Source organism: Anolis sagrei, chromosome 1, assembly GCF_037176765.1.
Source record: "Anolis sagrei isolate rAnoSag1 chromosome 1, rAnoSag1.mat, whole genome shotgun sequence".
NCBI classification, from domain to species: domain Eukaryota; kingdom Metazoa; phylum Chordata; class Lepidosauria; order Squamata; family Dactyloidae; genus Anolis; species Anolis sagrei.
Genome location: NC_090021.1, coordinates 221,334,414 through 221,352,620, shown reverse-complemented (window position 1 = coordinate 221,352,620; position 18,207 = coordinate 221,334,414). Strand labels below are relative to the sequence as shown.

General features: G+C 39.9%; 1 protein-coding gene across 9 annotated transcripts in view; it reads right to left on the bottom strand.

The window, feature by feature from the left end:
• The window catches only part of SEMA5B (semaphorin 5B), a 498,410-nt gene that overhangs the window by 198,271 nt on the left and 281,932 nt on the right, over positions 1-18,207 (bottom strand). For all 9 annotated transcript variants that reach the window (XM_067473384.1, XM_067473381.1, XM_067473388.1 and 6 more), the window contains one exon: positions 13,736-13,939. In XM_067473384.1, coding sequence (XP_067329485.1) covers positions 13,736-13,886 — 151 coding nt within the window. In that variant the 5' untranslated portion in view covers positions 13,887-13,939. The remainder of the gene's footprint in view (positions 1-13,735; positions 13,940-18,207) is intronic.

Here is an 18,207-nt window from a genome sequence, read left to right as displayed (position 1 = left end):
GAAAATGCTGCACTTGCAGAGCTCAGGCGGTGTTGTATTTCAGCGTCGATGTTGACTTTGGTGGAGAGGTGGCTGCCAAGATAGCGGAAATGGTCCACATTTTCTAATGTTACGCCATTAAGCTGTATTACTGGCATTGGAGAGGGATGGGCTGGTGACTGCTGGAACAGCACCTTGGTTTTCTCAATGTTCAGTGACAGGCCGAGCTTCTCATATGCTTCTGCGAAGGTGTTTAGAGTGGCTTGTAGATCTTCTTCTGAATACGCACAGACGACATTGTCATCAGCATACTGGAGTTCTATAACAGCTGTTGTTGTAACCTTGGTTTTGGCTTTCAGTCTGCTGAGGTTGAATAGCTTGCCATCTGTCCGATAGATTATTTCCACTCCGGTGGGAAGCCTCCCATCAACAAGGTGAAGTATCATAGCGATGAAGATGAAGAATAGAGTTGGGGCAATAACACATCCCTGTTTGACACCGGATTCCACTTTAAATGGGTCACTTTGGGAGCCACTGCTGTCCAAGACTGTTGCCATCATGTCATCATGGAGGAGCCGCAGGATGTTCACAAATTTGTTAGGGCACCCGATTTTGTGGAGGATGGTCCAGAGAGTGCTGCGATTCACTGTGTCGAATGCCTTTGCAAGGTCGATGAATGCCATGTACAGAGGTTGGTTTTGTTCCCTGCATTTTTCTTGGAGCTGTCGTGCAGTGAAGATCATGTCCACTGTTCCTCTGGAGGGGCGGAAGCCATTCTGAGATTCTGGGAGGGTATCTTCTGAGAGGGGCAGAAGGCGGTTTGCAAGGATTCTTGCGAGGATTTTCCCAGCGGAGGTTAGAAGGGAGATACCTCGATAGTTTCCGCAGCCTGTTCTTTCCCCTTTTTTGAAGAGGGTGATGATGGTGGCGTCCTTGAAATCTGCTGGGATTTTCTCGGTCACCCACACTTTTTCTATGAGCTGGTGGAGTTGGTGTGTCAGCTCAGGTCCTCCCTCTTTAAAGATTTCAGCAGGGATCCCATCTGGTCCACTGGCTTTGTTACTCTTCTGTTGGTTGATGGCATTGCTGACTTCTTCCAAACTAGGCAGTGCTGCAAGCTCATCCCTGGTTTGTTGTTGTGGGATTTGTGAGAGGACCTCTTCGGCCACATTGGAGCTGCGGTTCAGGAGGCTTTGGTAGTGTTCTTTCCAACGTAGTGCAATTGAGTTTTGGTCCTTCAGGAGTTTGGTTCCATCTGATGAGCGTAGAGGCTGTATGCCATGGTTTCTTGGTCCGTAGATGACCTTTGTGGCTTTGAAAAATCCCTGAACATTATGGGTATCTGCCAGGTGTTGGATTTCTTCGGCCTTCTTTATCCACCAGATGTTCTTGAGTTCTCTTGTCCTTCTTTGGACCTCAGCTTTTGCACTGGCATAGATCTTTTTCTTAGCAGCACAGTTGATGTCTCTCTGCCATGCTTGGAAGGCTTTCCTTTTCTTGTCAATTAGCTGTTGGATCTCGATGTCATTTTCATCAAACCAGTCTTGATGTTTCTTGGCTTGGTATCCAATAGTTTCTTCGCAGGCTTGAATGATGGAGGTCTTCAGTTTGTTCCAATGTTCCTCGACATTTTCGGGGTGTACTGTGGGTAGATGGTCCTTGAGTGCTGTTTGGAGATGGGCTCGTCTGGAGGGCTCCTGAAGGGCTTGGGTGTTCATTTTGCGCCTTGCCTTCCTTCCTTGGAGTCTGCGCTTGGGAGCGATCTTGATAGCCATCGAGGATCGAATTAGCCTGTGGTCAGTCCAGCAGTCGTCAGCACCTGTCATGGCTCTTGTGAGGAGCACGTCACGGCGGTCTCTGGCACGTGTTATTACATAGTCTAAGAGGTGCCAATGCTTTGACCGGGGGTGCTTCCATGATGTCTTGAACTTGTTTTTCTGGCGGAAGAGCGTGTTGGTGATGACAAGGTTGTGCTCCGCACATTTGGTGAGAAGCAGGATGCCATTTGAGTTGCTGTTTCCAACCCCGTCTTTTCCTATGGTCCCTGGCCACAGGTCGAAGTCTCGAGACTTCGATTTCTGAATCTAGGCACTACCTTAATCATTGTTTGCAAAATACAACAGAAGTGGGCCAGTGAGCAAGGACCCCACAATAAAAAATGAAAATAGGAAGAAAGTTATTTGAATATGGAATTCAGAGAAACAAACGATGGTTGGTCTCTGTGTGATTAGCAGAAATGTGTGGACCAACAGTTCCATGTTTCCTACCAAACTATGGCATCATTTCAAGGCAGAGCATCTTGACTTGAAAACATTCAAGCTCATCTCGAAGCTTTGAAAGACTCATTTGAACATTATTTTCCGACAGCTCAAGAGAAGCTGATGGTTTGAAATAGTATTGAGTGTGTTCAGCAAGAATAAAAAAGCACCCAGCTTTAACTCAGCGTAATACGAGATCCTCAAAGATTTGACATCTCACAGCAAAGTAAAATTATGTTTCAAAACTAAATTTTGCTGGAGTTTGGCTGCATTTACAAGATGACTTCAAAATTTTGTCTGAGAAAGCAAAATTAATATTGCTGCCTTTCTCAACTACATATCTCTGTGAAGTGGGATTTTCTGCCTATATAGGCATCAAAACAAAATACAGAAGTTGTTTAAACACAGAACTAGATATTCACCTGCAATGATCATCAATTCAACCTAAAACAAGAAAACTGTGCAAAAAATGCAATCACAGGTGTTTCATCAAACGTTTATACATTACTTTATATTATGTTTTAATTTTGGCGAACTGTTGCACTACAGCGGATTCTAATACTATTGTAATGCAAATGATATGATTTACTGAACTTTGAAATAATTTTTATGTACGACCAGTTTTGACAATATCATATGTATTTGTGGTAGTTGAGAATAAACTGAAAAATTATGGTAAGTGTCAAGGTATTTAAAATACCATTTCATTGCATGGACTGCACAATTGTTTAGATATTTATTTCCATTATCTCCCTTACTATCTATCCCCTCTTCCTCCCCCTGTAACACTACTTCTGAACACCATTAACTTGTAAGACACAGAGTAAGCCTAAGGAGCACTGCAATAGAAATTGATTCTAAAAAGGGCACCAAGAGTAAAAAAGGTTGTGAACCACTGGTGTAGATTCATATAATGCAGTTTAACTGCATTAAATTGCATTATATGAATCTATACTGACCATAAAATGCAGTTTCAAACTGCATTATATGGTAGTGTAGATGGAGCCTTTACCTAAGAACTTACTTCTGATTAGTACTTAGATGACAGACTACCAATGAATACAATGCACTATAGGCTATATTTCAGAGAAAGGAATTAACAAAACCACCTCTGAGTATCATTTGCCTAAGAAAGACCTATGAAATTTATGGAGTCAGCATAACTTGACATACAACATGAAGGCAAGCACTCACATTCACGCACCCCTATATCTTCTCTTACAACAAATGTGATTTTAAAAATACATGAAAAGTGCCACTAATGCAAAATGCTGTATATTACTTGTGGACCACAGAAAAGAAGACAATTTAGAAAAATGCCAATATGTATTGGTTTATGTATATCTCTACAGTCCTTCTTATGGTACATAAAAAATCTAACTGTAAAATTTAATATCAAAAGGATTATACACATAATTATATAATAGTATCTACATAAAAAAGCATAATACGTTTTAAGTCTTTTGCACACTGTTTAAAGCCTATAATACCAATATGAAAACTAACTGCAAAAATTTCTGGAGCCGAAAATCTCATTTCATTTGCTGGGCCCAAATTATTATTATTATTACTATTACTATTATTATTATTATTATTATTATTATTATTATTAACTTTATTTGTACCCCGCTAGCATCTCCCAAAGGACTCGATGCGGCTTACAAAGGCCAAGACCTCAACAAAACAATAGTACAACAAATACAATTCAAAGCAAATCAAAAACATCAAAGCAATAACAGCAAAACAACAAAACAATACACCATGACACCATAAAAACAGGGCCGGGCCAAAAGTAATGGGTACAGATTAAAAGTGCTGGGTGTGATAAGTGGTCTATCGGATTTCAAGGAAGTGCAATGTGCAGAGAATCTTAAAATTCTGATAAAGTGCTTCTGGGACTCTAATGAAGTACTTACTGGAGTTTCCTATTCTGGATAGGCACATTGGAATAGCCACGTCTTCAAATTCTTCCTAAAGACAGCCAAAGTAAATGGGGGTCTTGGAACAAAACCCTAGTGCAGGGGTCCCCAAACTACAGCCCGCGGGCCGCATGCGGCCCGCCAAGGGCATCTATCCGGCCCACACGGCCTGTCCTGGCCTCGCACAAAGCCCCTCGCTGCCGCCAATGGCGTCCGTTCTGCTGCACTTCTCCCTCCACAGATTTCTCCCTCCACATGGGATGGAGAAGCCTGTGGAGGGAGAAGTGCTCTCTGCTCTCCCGCGGAGAACAGAGAGCGAAGCAGAGCGGACGCCATTGCTCTACAACAGAAAATCCCTGGTGACGAGGAAGGCGTCAGCAAATGGTGGAGGCGGCGCCAGGTGGGCGTGGCCAGGCTTCCAGGCCAGAGAAGCCAGCATCACTTGGCCACACCCATCTGGCACTGCCTCCACCATTTGTGGATTCTTCCCCACAAACGAACATTACATTTTTATTTATATAGATTTATTTCCTATATTTATACCCCGCCCTTCTCCCCCTGAAAGGGAACTCATGCTTACATATTCCAAAAACCACTTCCAAGTCAGAAAATAGAATGTTTTCCTCATTTTAATTGGAACTATTTTATCTTCAGAAATGCTAAAACTATGCTTTATGTTCAGATTGTAACAATAAAAATACACCATGCATATCAGATATTTACATTACAATTCATAACAGTAGCAAAATAGGACATGTGCAGTGTGCATAGGAATTTGGTCATCGTTTTTTTTAAAAAAAACTATAGTCCGGCCCTCCAATGATCTGGGGGACAGTAATCCGGCCCCCCGTTTAAAAAGTTTGAGGACCCCTGCCCTAGTGGATGCCATGGGCTCCCTTAACAGATATATTGCTCACAGGAGTACTCACTCCCTCCTTCCAACCATCTGCTAAAACAAACAAACAAACAAAAAACACTGAAACTAGTTCAATTGCTTCCTTCATTACTGTAAACAGTCACTATAAACAGTACTGCAAAGCCAGATATTTGGGATCTCACCCTAAATGTCACTGGCCCTTCATGTCAACCTGAACTGACCTTCTCTAAATGTTGGAGCAATATTGTTTTTAGTGGAAAGGTCAGATAGGTTGCAGAAAGATTGGGACAGACCTGGATAAACATATCTTACAAGCTTGGAACAGGATGCTATTTATACCACTTACAGTACCAGCCTTTTCTTTGACCATAGCACTTGAAAGGAGAATAATAGGGCCAGGCTTGGTTGTGGCATTCCTCTGCCCCCTTCCCTGTGCTGCTTTAGTGCCTTCAAAAAATATGACAACACATGACACCATTGTTCATTCAAGCAAAGAAGACTTAATAAAAGAGCAGTTTAAATTAATATAATGTTCATTTGAAGGTGTTAAAAAAACTTCCTGATTCAAAGACCTCCAACAACTACAATAGATTTTGTCATTGCTGTCCACTGTTATCAAGTCCATTTCAACTTACAGCCACCCTCTCAATGAGAGACTTCCAAATCAGCTCTATCCGCAACAGCCCTGTAGAGGTACTGTAGACTCAGGACCATGATTTCCTTGATTATATCTATACACATACAGTACAGAATTCCTATATATTCGAAAAGTGTTATTACCATGATTGTATTTTCAATGTATTGAGTCTTCTCATAATATGTCCAAAGCAAGAATGAGAGACTTCCAAGCCACCCTATCATCAGCCGATCTGCAGATTCAGGAATGTGTTTTCCTCTGTAATTAGAATATAAATTTATTTACTTATTTATTTATTGAGAATACAGTTATAGTGTATAGAAAACCACAAACAAAGTTAGAAACTTGGCATTGTACTAAATTTCCTTCCAAGTCGCCCAGTCTTCTGTGTGCCCAGGAAGGAGTTTCTCATCCGGTCTCAGACACTGAATGGGGTTTTGGGTTTTAGCCTGCCACTTTTAGACTCTTGCTTGCTGAGGTGTTCCTGCAAGTATCTCTGTAGATCTTAGGAAGCTGTTCTCATACAGGGGATGGGCCGGAGATGTCAATGCCTTGGTTTTTCATTACTGGCTGCTACTTCCCGACAGGTATCAGGTAGTGCAATACTGGCTAAACAGTATAATTTCTCCAACAGTGTAGGGCATAGACATCCTGTGATAATGCGGAATGTCTCGTTAAGAGCCACATCCACAGTTTTATTGTGGTGAAATGTATTCCATACTGGGCATGCATATTCAGCAGCACAGTAACAAAGCACAAGGGCAGATGTCTTCACTGTATCTTGTTGTGATCCCCAGGTTGTGCCAGTCAGATTTCATATGATATTATTTCTAGCATCCACTTTTTGCTTGATTTATTTTGTTTTTATTTTTTTATTTATCGTGTCAGGAACAGACCATTTTTTTAACAAACAAACAAACAAAACACAAAGTTTGCAAGCTTGATAGTTGATTAATTGTCCTTTGACCAGTAGCTGGCCACTTGGGAGTGCCTCTGGTGTTACTATAAGAAGGTCCTCCATTGTGCATGTAGCAGGGCTCAGGTTGCATTGCAACAGGTGGTCTGCTCTTCTCCACACTTGCATGTCATGGATTCCACTTTGTAGCTCCATTTCCTAAGATTGGCTCTGCATCTCGTGGTGCCAGAGCACAGTCTGTTCAGCGCCTTCCAAATCACCCAGTTTTCTGTGTGCCCAGGGGTATCAGCCATTGATTGAGGTTCTGGGTTTGAGCCTGCCACGTTTGAACTCTCACTTGCTGGGGTGTTCCAGAGAGTGTCTCTGTAGATCTTAGAAAACTATTTCCTGATTTAAGTCGTGGACGTGCTGGCTGATACCCAAACAGGGGATGGGCTGGAGATGTCACTGCCTTGGTCCTTTCATTATTGGCTGCTACTTCCCGGCGGATGTCAGGTGGTGCAATGCCGTCTAAACAGTGTAATTTCTCCAGTGGTTTAGGGTGCAGACACCCCGTGATAATGCAGCATGTCTCATTAAGAGCCACATCTACTGTTTTAGTGTGGTGAGATGTGTTGTGCCAGTCAGCTTTCATATGATATTGTTTCTAGCGCCCACTTTTTGCTTGATATTCAGAAAGTGCTTCTTGTAGGTCAGGGCACGGTCCAGAGTGACTCCAAGGTATTTGGGTGCGCTGCAATGCTCCAGTGGGATTCCTTCCCAGGTAATCCTCAGAGCTCGGGATGCTTATCTGTTCTTAAGGTGAAATGCACATGTCTGTGTTTTAGATGGGTTTTTGCTTGATAATCAAGTAGTACTTCTTGTAAGTCAGAGGACAGTCCAGGGTAACTCCTAGGTATTTTGGTGTGCAGCAATGCTCCAGTGGGATTCCTTCCTCAGTAATATAAACTTGGATTATGGTTATATTGATAGGTTTTTCCTGATGTCTTATTGATATTGTTCCACCAGACTTTGCATTATAGCATTTGGTTACTTTTGCTACATACATCAGATTTTTAAATGTTATTGTGTGCCTTCAAGTTGTTTCTGACTTAGTGGTAACAAAAAGTTCCAGGACTTTACTTTGTTTGCTCCTATTTTAGGTCCTAACTTGATTTCTGCCTTGTTTTTCCAGCAAGGAGGAAGTATGAAGGAATAAATTACTGGGATGTGGCATCAATCACAATTACACCCCAAATTTCTTTTATAGGAACTGGGCATTGGATTTGGCAATCCCAATTGCTCTATGGCTTAGAATAAGCTAGTAGTTCTTGTTTTTTGTTTTTTAAATGGAACCAGCACTTACTTGAAAATTTGCGATGTCATACTGATTTATCAATTGGAATCCCCCAAATAGGCAAAGTTTTATTCAAATAACATCTCAGTTACATCTTTGCTGCTTGCCTTGAATAAAATATTTCCTGTCAAACAAACAACAGGGGTGAAAAGAGAAATTCCAAGAGGGAGTTCAATTAACAAATTCTTAAAATAATCAACATGTTATCTGAGACAGCCTAGCAAGTTAATTATTGCTGGGTTCAGTAATCGACACATAAGAATGCCCACAGCACTTCTAAGCATCTAAGCAGTTTGCGAAGACTCACCAAAAGCAACTGATCAATTCACACAAAGGAACAGTTTCAGAGCATTTATTGCTCATAGCTATAAGAGAAGACACTGCTCATGCCAACTTCTTTTTGATAACTGAATGACTATATGATTTAGCCCAAACAACATTTCTACTCTGCATTTTGTTACCATCAAGAGTCTATACGAAGGTTTTCAGGAAAAGCTTTTAGCTCAGTGGTTGTTCACAGAAGGTCCCAAGTTCAATGCCTGGCAACTCCAGGAAGAAGAACAAAAGATTCCTCCCCAAAGGACAGAGTGGACAATCTTGAGCTAAATGGACCCCCTGGTCTCACTGGCCAATCTTCCTTTTTTCAGTAAGTCTAAGGATGATTAGCTCTGACCTACCATTTCTCTGGCTGCCTTCTGCCAGGCACAAACACTTTTATTTATGTTTAATACAAGTTGCGAATCCCTTACCCGGAATTCTGAAATATCCCAAAATCTGAAGCTGCCCACGTATGGATGAGATAGGGATACCTTTGCTTTCTGATGGTTCAATGTACACAAACTTTGTTCTAATGCACAGCATTATTTAAAATATTGTGTATAAAATTATCTCCAGTCTATGTGTATAAGATGCATATGAAACATAAATGAATTGCTTGTTTAGACTTGAGTCCTCAGCTCCAAGATACTTCATGATGTATGTGTTGGGAATCAGAGCTCTCAGGCTAAAAATAACCCTCACTTGGGGTGATTACACAAAAAATATAGCAGAGTGCCAGAAGCACAGTTCATAACCAGCAGAATCTTACATGTGGTGAGATGGGATTAGCATTCATTCAAGAGAATGGATCAGGATTGCAGAATCACAACTTTAGTTTCCAAATATATATATTTTTGAAGTAAAAATAAATCTATTCTAGATAGAAAAGGTATTAAGAGCAAACTTACTAAGCTATATTTTAAAGAAGGTAACAGGATAAAATATCAAAAGTATCCATGCAGCTACATTTTGTCTTGAGAATGACAAAATTCGTCCTCACTGGAAGGAAGACAAAGGCAGAAGAAAAAGGGCAATGTAGAATGACCACACGGCCAACAAGCCAGGGCAATAACAACAACTTTAAAGAGGAAGTTAGCTCATCCCTCACAGAGATTACATTGCTACATCTTCAAAGGGGGAGGGGATAGTGGCAAGAGAAGAAGGAGAAGAAAGGCAGAGCCCCGTCTGGGATAAACATGCATAGAAACGTGGGGAAGGAAACCCTCTCGCTCATCCTATCAGATGGAGATTCCATCTGAATATGAGTAAGAACTTCCTGACTGTGAGAGATGTTCAGCAGTGGAACTCTCTGCTCCAGAGTGTGGTGGAGGCTCCTTCTTTGGAGGCTTTTAAACAGAGGCTTTGAATGCAATTTTCTTGCTTCTTGGCAAGGGGTTGGACTGGATGGCCCATGAGGTCTCATCCAACTCTATGATTCTAGCTACTCATTGAGGACTGGAGACCTGTGCAGTCAGGGATGAAACCCAACAGTGAGTATGGGAAAATGCAGGCATTTGAAAATCCCAAAAATATAAAATCCAAAATACTTCTGAATTCAAACATTTTGGATATGGGATTCTCAACCTAAACCCTACATTTTACTTCATGTGTTGTTGTTTTTTAAAAAGACCCTCTGGGTCTAAAACAACTGCGAGTAAAAAAAAGTTGGAATGGAAAAATGATACTCAATACCTGGGGGTCACATTCTTTCTCCCCCTCCCCAATGTTTAGAATATGAACCGTTCTTTTAACAAAAGCATTGTAGGTTATACGAGCTGTTTCTGTAAATCTGCTTAAATGTCTGTTTCAGAGAACTTGCCCAGCCTCATTTGGTACTCAAGACTCCTCATAAACAATTTACTAACAAGCAAGAAGTTAGATAACATGGAAAAGAGCAGAAGTATTCACTTGACGACGAGAATTAATAAAAAAAAATCTAAGTCATTCTTTCTGATGTGATCCAGGATAATTTAATGACCACTTCATTTTGTCTCTTGTTCCAACAAGCTTACGGCTATACTGTACACTAAAACAGCCATGCCAGTTTCTCTAAAAAAGTTCATTCAGGAAGGACTTATTGTCTAATAAGCTGGAGCATGTGCTTTATTGGAGAAGAGCAATAAAATACACGGTCCAACTTACAAGCAATTAAAAATTTCAGCATTTATATTCTGATTCTACAGAATCAAGGTTAGAAGCTAGCATTTTATTAAGCAAACATAAAGATTTCACTATTCTAATTCCATTAATTTGAAACACACAAAAAAAGAACAAACAACAGAAATGTTGCGGATATATTTGGCACACAACAGCAACCATTCACTTCCTGCTATGAAAGATTCACGTGTAACAAAGAAATGTCCAAAAAGGTCAGTAAGGTCTTCAAGCCTTTGACTTCTCTTTCTTCCTGTTTGCAAAAGGTCATTAGAGGTAACTTCACTCATCTGTTCTCACTGAAGAATCTAATTGCAAATCCGTGCCCCTTGGCCAAAGGGAAAGAAATACACTGCTATTTCAGAAATTATTAAAATTGGAAAATGAACTTGGGGGGAAATGCTACAAGACTGGCATGCTGAAGATACAAACAATATAACATTTTGCAGCAACATTTCCTGGATTTGAACATCATACAGGGAGCCCTTTCACACTACACAATAACAGCACAGTGATTTCTACCACTTCCTGGGGTCTGCAGTTTGGACGTCGCCATGGGAGTTCAAGTGGAATAGCAACACTATGAATATATAATATGAAAGTGCCCAGAGGAAAACTACAGATCACCAATTAAACTAGAGTATATCAGGTTCAAAACATGTAAGTAAACAAAGTGAAACAATCTACTGTTCCTCAGAAAATAAAAACTGAATTGCAGGACTCCATATAGCCTGACAATAATTAGCAAGAATGTGTGTATTTTACATACCTGTCAACTTGCCTTATTAAGTGAAGCATCTATTCTGTTTTAAGGTACAGTTGCGACACGGTGGTCCATGCCTTAGTTACACCTAGAATGGATTACTGTAATGCACTGTAGTTACGTGGGGATGCCTTTGAAGACGGCTCGGAAATTGCAATTGGTACAAAGATTGGCAGCCAGGTTACTAATCGGAGCTAATTATAGGGGGCATACCATGCCCCTATTGAAGCAGCTCCACTGGCTGCCAATAAGTTTCCGGTCCCAATTCCAAGTGCAGGTTGTCACCTATAAAGCCCTACATGGTTCGGGTCCAGCCTATATTCATGACCACATCTCCCCTATGAACCGGTGTGAGCTCTAATATATCTCAGGAGGCCAGTCTTGATTTTCCCCTCAAGAACAGCCTTAATATCATGTTGAAAGTAAATGAAAAAATGTTTTACTTCAGCAAAACATAAGATACCAGCATACAAAGTTATATAATGCAAAAGAAAGCAAAGAAGTCTTAATGCAGACACAATACTCAGATCTCTAATAAAGTCTAAAATAAAACAGTAGTCTCACATCAGATGAAGAACAATGTGCATTGACCTATAAATCATTGGAAGCAGTTTCTCAAATGCAGACTTGAAGCAGGTACAAATGGGAGCAAAGGCATAAGCATCAGGGTTGTTTGTTACCAATGAAAGCTGACTACTTCTGCTTCTGATTTATAGCCCTGAATTCCCCATGCAAGAGGTGCTAGGGTGGTTCCCAAATAGTTTGGCATTCCTGGCAGCTAGCTGAATGGCATCTCTGCTCTGTTTCCTTTTGCCTTTCCAGAAATGTGGGCACTTGAAAGATATCATCATCTGATTCTAACTCCCATTCTGATTCCTGATCACTTTCCTGCTCTCCTTCCTCCTCTGAAGATGAGGAATCCCTAACAAGGCCCACCTTTCGGTCCCGAGTCTGTCTTTAGCACAGTTGGTGGGGACAAGGGAGAGGGCCTTCTTGGTGATGGTCCCCTGGCTCTAGAACACCTTTCCCAGTGAACCTAAACAAGCTACACTACAGCGCTTTAGGAAAGAGTTAAAAACTTGATTTTTCCAGCAGGCATTTGAGAATGTTTAGACAGTAACCAGAACTGATTGCCAATCACTTAGCACTTTATGTCTACATTCTGTGCATTCAGCTGGGCTCCTGAATGATTACATGGATATTTTAACTGATTCTATTTCTAATAGAGGTTGTTTTATTCAACTGATATACCTGGTTTTTGTAACGTATTATTGTTTTCATATTTATGCATTTTATGCATTATGAATTTTATGTATGGCATATTTCTGTGCTATTTTGTAAGCCACCCTGAGTCCCTATGGGAGATGGTGGCAGTGTATAAAGTATGATGACGATGATGATGTGACAAGGAATAAATCCAGGAAAATAGCAGTCTGAGAGTTTAAGGTCTTTTGTTATCTAGTAATTTACATTTCTCTTTTAAAAATTAATCTGATCATGATTTTGGTGAAATTTCTAAAAAATATGATGACAAAGTCTGGTAAAACCTCAAGAAAAAAGTACCATGAACACTGTTCTGTAACTCTCCAGCAAGAACTATTTTTGACCCATATGCTTCTTTAACAAACATCCTTCTGAGTTTTTCTGCAATCTAATTTTCCCCTGATATTCTTAGCTAGAACAACTTGCAGCAGCATACCTATACACCTAATCGCAATGCAAAAATCACTCTCCCTAGACAAGAGCAGAATTTTATTCACAGTATGAATAAACTTAGGTATAGAATGATATTGGGAGTGGAAATGAGAGCAGCACACATACTGATGGCTAGTTGCCTAAATCAGTTCTGTTGAAGAGGGACAGACAATCAGGTAACATCCCAATTTGAATTTTCATTCCCATTTATTTTTAATAGTATAGCAGTTGTTAAGGATCATGAAAGTTATAGCCCAAATGTCTGGAGGGAACTACCATTATTGCAAAGACATGATCTGGACTGAGGAACCTGAGAAGAATAAAAACATTTCTACTTAAACCATTGACAGAGCTCCCCTGCCTATCTTTGATATAAATTGAGATTCTTAGAAAGTGGCTAGATTTCGTAGTCAAAGAAACTATGAGCCATGGTGCAGCTATCACCTTTACAAAAGAGTTCTTATTGTAAACCAATTGAAGGAATTGTTGTTGTATGCCTTCAAGTAATTTCCAACTTATGGTGACCCTATCCTGGGGTCAGCTCTCCATATATCTCATTATCCAAACATTACAGTTGTACTACAGACTGCTGAGGGATGATCTACGAAAATAGCTGCTATTTCCAATAATGCTAACTTTCCAGATCAGAATGTGATGAAACTCTTTTTTAATTATGGAAAAGGCAGGTTTTGAATTCTTTTGGATTAAGTAAAAAAAAACACGAGTAATAAACACCAAAGAACAGGTCCAGTCCTCACTTTAATGCCCTCCATTAGGGAATGAAATCTAAGAAAAGTAACAGGAGTGTCTCCAGAAAGTACAATCCAATGCAACCTAACTGCTTCTCTTTGAACCAGGACAGAAGGAATAGAAAGAGTCTCACCTTCAAAAGAAATCACTGGGTGTTCTCTTCTTGAACACTGCTGCTCATTTTCAGGGTAGTCAAGAATGTTCTGCGATGTGGAAAGGTGAAAGGTGAGAAGAAAAAGACCAGGCAATGACAGTGGAACAGCCATTAATCCTGGAATAACCATGATTGAAGACGTGGAACAGATTTAGCATCCAAGGTAGACCCCCTGGAGAAGACCTGTAATAGAAAAACAAACCAACAAATAAGTAAATAAAACATAGAGTTTGTAGGGGAAAAACAGGCAAGAAGATATAATTATGCTACTCTCAGCACCAGTTAACATGGCTCTATGAAGAGACAAGAATCATTTTTTTTCCAAATTTTCAAGAAAAATAAAGGTGGGGTGGTGGGATAACAGAAAGTTTCTTGCCCCCCCCCCCCAAAGTCTTTGTGCCTTTGTTGGATTTCAACAAATATACAAATGCTGTCCTCCCAAGACTGGTAAGACAAGCTTTTCTAGGCTAGTAAGTATATTTCCCTAGAATGATAAATAAGGTATGTGAGACAAAGCACTCAAATATTTTCTCCTTTCTCCACATTATTACTAAACTGCAGCCTGTATGTACGACTGTATAGCAGCACTACTCAAACTAGTAGCCCAGTGCCAAGGCATTGACCATCTAGTCTGCAGGAAATTTGCAAGCAAGCAAGAAAGAGTTGTAACCAGTGAAGACAAATATAGTACTAATCCCTGCTAAATTGGGGAGGGGGTGGGAAGCAGCCCCTTTTTTATCAGCCTGAGAAAGTCTGCTGTTTAGTATCAGATCACATAACTCCTGTACCTGGTTTGCCCTTCTCGGTTCTTTTGATGGAAAGGACTGCTTTATGTATACTAAGTTCAGACTATGAAGGATTTGTTTTACTGAAGTTGAAGGTTTCTTTTAGATTTACTGTTGATTGATTGTCGTAAATTTGCAGGTGTCCTTACAGTTCAAGACCTTGTAGCCACATTTGTAAGAACAAACTGAAAATGGAAACAGGTCAGTTTTCATATATACAATTTTTCATATATAAAAATGTTAATTTTATATCAAACCCCAAGTTATATGTAATACATATTATGATCCTGGAGTAGCAAAATATTTTTCAATCTAACGTTTCATTTCCTTTCATTTTTCCAATCATTCACAGGGTATTTTTCCAAAATTAAAAACAAAGGAAGGAAGGAAGGAAGGAAGGAAGGAAGGAAGGAAGGAAGGAAGGAAGGAAGGAAGGAAGGAAGGAAGGGCTATGATGAGAAATGGCAAAATCTCTAGATCCCAATGCATTTCTAGTTCCCAATTGGCTGGAACAAACATGGGCTTTCTCTGCTGCATCTATTAATTTCCCAGGCACCTACAGTAACTTTTCTACACCTTTGTCTCATCCTGATCACCCTTCTATCAATCTTTAATTCTGTTCTGGAGCCCACTGTGTTATATTTCACCTAAAATTCTAAGAAGGTGCAAAGGGTTAGTCAGGCGGAAGTGAGGGAGCCCATGCTGGCTGCATCTTCACTGTAGAATTAATGCAGTTTGGCTCCACTTTAATTGCTATGGTGTTATTAGATGGCTTTGCACAGCATGGTGATGTATAATCAGCAAGGAAGATTTAATGAAATTAAGCAGTTTCAAGTGAAGGTTCCTGGAATTACCATGCTGTTTGGGAGGAGAAAGGAGGCTAGCAGACTTTGGAAGGGTTTTAACACAAATACACAAACACACACTTCATTTGGTGAGTATTCCAGAAATGTAATGACAAAACAAAAAGGCCATTAAAAATGTTTACAGTGCACCATGGGAAGGAGCTATGTTGCCAGTCATCAGCAATGCCAAGGTGTTGTCCTAGGAGGAAAGGTGAACAACCACCTTGCAGTTAGCACAGCAAGTGGGGAAAACAGGAAGCAGGTGGTTTGAATACTAAAATGAGTAATTATAAAATTCACCCACAGCAGAGACAGAGAGAAAACATCTCTTGATCCAGCATCAACTCCATTCATATTCATGGTGCAATAAATGGATTATATGAACAAATATTAATTTCATACTGTCCAAATGTGGCAAAGCTGGAGGAAAAACTTTTGGGGAGCCACCCAACTCCAATACGGCAGCGAGCATGCTTCCTCGGAATTAAAGTCCAAAATAAGCAATAAATTTGCTCAAAGCAAATGTGGTTAGAAACTCAGCACTGACAATATCAACTTTTGATAAGTCAAACGTGTTGAAAAAGCTTATAAGGGAGTCAAACAGAATTATTTACTAAAATACTGCACACAGGAAGAACAACAAGGGCAAAAAGCAGAAGTGCTTAAAAGTAAGAAAATTTTGTTGCAGTTGGCTACACATTTTTAAGTTTCTAAGAATGCTATAAATATATTAAGCTATGACTCTGAATCAGCTGGACAGTCATCATCACTCTCAATTCACACTAAAGGCTATGAGAAAGACAAGTTATTATTTAATGAAACCAAAAAGGAGAGGGAGAGGTCACTCAGATCTTGATAAATGAGAGGAAAATCTCAGTGTGAACATCTAGTGACTTCAGCAAACGCTGTCTCAGAGAAAGAGAGTATATAATCAAGCACCACAGTAACTCCGCCGGATGCTAAGGGCTACTGAAATTAAGGGAAGGAACCACTGTGACTGCAATGGTCTAAGAAGCACGGCAAAGTGCTAAATGAAGGCTATTTCAGACAATACAGGTTGTGGCATACCATGGTTCTGAAGTTTTATTTAATTCCTGAAGCAATGGCAAACCTCTCTCTGAACAAATCTTGTCACGAAAACCCTGTGATTGGTTTGTCTTAGGTTGCCATAGGTCAGGAACGACTTGAAGGCACACAACAACAAGTAAAGACAAGGCACCTCTTGCCAGGTAAGCTTCAACTCTTCTAGAACTGATTGATTGATTTAGCCTTTCTGGGGCCATGAGGACAAATACATTAGCACAACAGGAGTTTGCTTGTTTACTAAATAATGTGGAAGTTGTCCAGATCATTAATTCTCTTTTGGTTGTGTAAATATTGGAGAGGCAGTGTATTAGTGATAAAGATGGGTCCACTGGTGTTACCATGAAAGTATTTGTGTCAAAGTACTACTACTACTACCACCACTACTACTATAAAATATGCTTAGTAGAAGAAATGCACTTATCGCAACTCTTGAAATGTAATCTTCCTTCATGGGGCTTACTTCTACATAAACTGGTTAGTGGTTAAATATTGCTTTTATTGTCCTAGCTGTTCTCTTCTCTAGCGAAAACCTCTATACCACACATACAACACTTTTGGGGGTAATTGAGGTATGAAAAGGCGCTGGAACATCACAATTCCTGTTGGCAGAGCAAACCAAACACAGATTTCCCATAAAAGGCACTTCTCTGTTTCTACTCTCCCTTATTTCATTTTTGCCATCTGTTTCTGCTTGTTTCCCAAACATTTTACCATAGTTCTCTGCTTATTAGCTTCTGTTCCCCCACAAGATTTGCCTGAAACTTTTTTAGCTTATAAATGTTCTCATACCCAACCTCCTCTTTTTTCTGTCAGCTCTCTTTTCATATATCAATTTTCCCTTCATTTTATTGACATTTTACAAGTTATCAATCATTAAAATCTTATTGGTGCATTACCTTATGCCTGCATCTCCTTTTCTCTTGTTATTTCTTATCTCTGTAATGCCCTGCCTACATGACTTTCTGTTTTTCAAAACACATTTCTTCTTTCTAGCCATTACTTGTAAGTTTATTCACCCGTATTTTATTTATTTCCACCCTTCTCACCCGAAGGGACACAGGGCAGCCTCACAACAGGCAGCAATTTGATGCCTACAACATACAATTCCAAAAATAACAATTGCAAATAAAACCACATAATTAAAACATCAATTATTTAAACATCAGTTAAAATCACACAATTTCAAATCATAGTTCAAGGCCTGTTCATTTGTCAGTCACATTAAAATTATTCTCATTATTGCATGTCTACAATTACTGCTTGAATGCTTGGTCCCACAACCATGTCTTAAGGTTTTTTTCCTGAAGAACAGGAGGGAAGGGGCTGCTCTGATTTCATTTGGGAGGGACTTACACAGACAAGGGGCCACCACTGAGAAGGCCCTGTCTCTCGTTCTCACCAATTGGGTGCATCAATTACCATGGTGTTTCTTCAATTCCCCACCTTCCAACTACAAACGTCACTGAAGCCAGGACTCTTTCACTCAATATCTTTTGGAAATTATGAACAGAATCCAAAACAAATTCTTCCAAGAACCATAGTAGTGTCTCCTACTTTATAATTTCCAAAACAGATATAAAACAACCTATATACCACAACTCTGTATGATTTCTTCTACCAACATTACCAGAACAATGATAGCAGTTGTTTTACCTTCTTCTGATATTTCCTTCAGATACTTATATAGTGATTCTTAAGAACTTCTCAAAACAGTTTCATTAAATTCTTTAACACA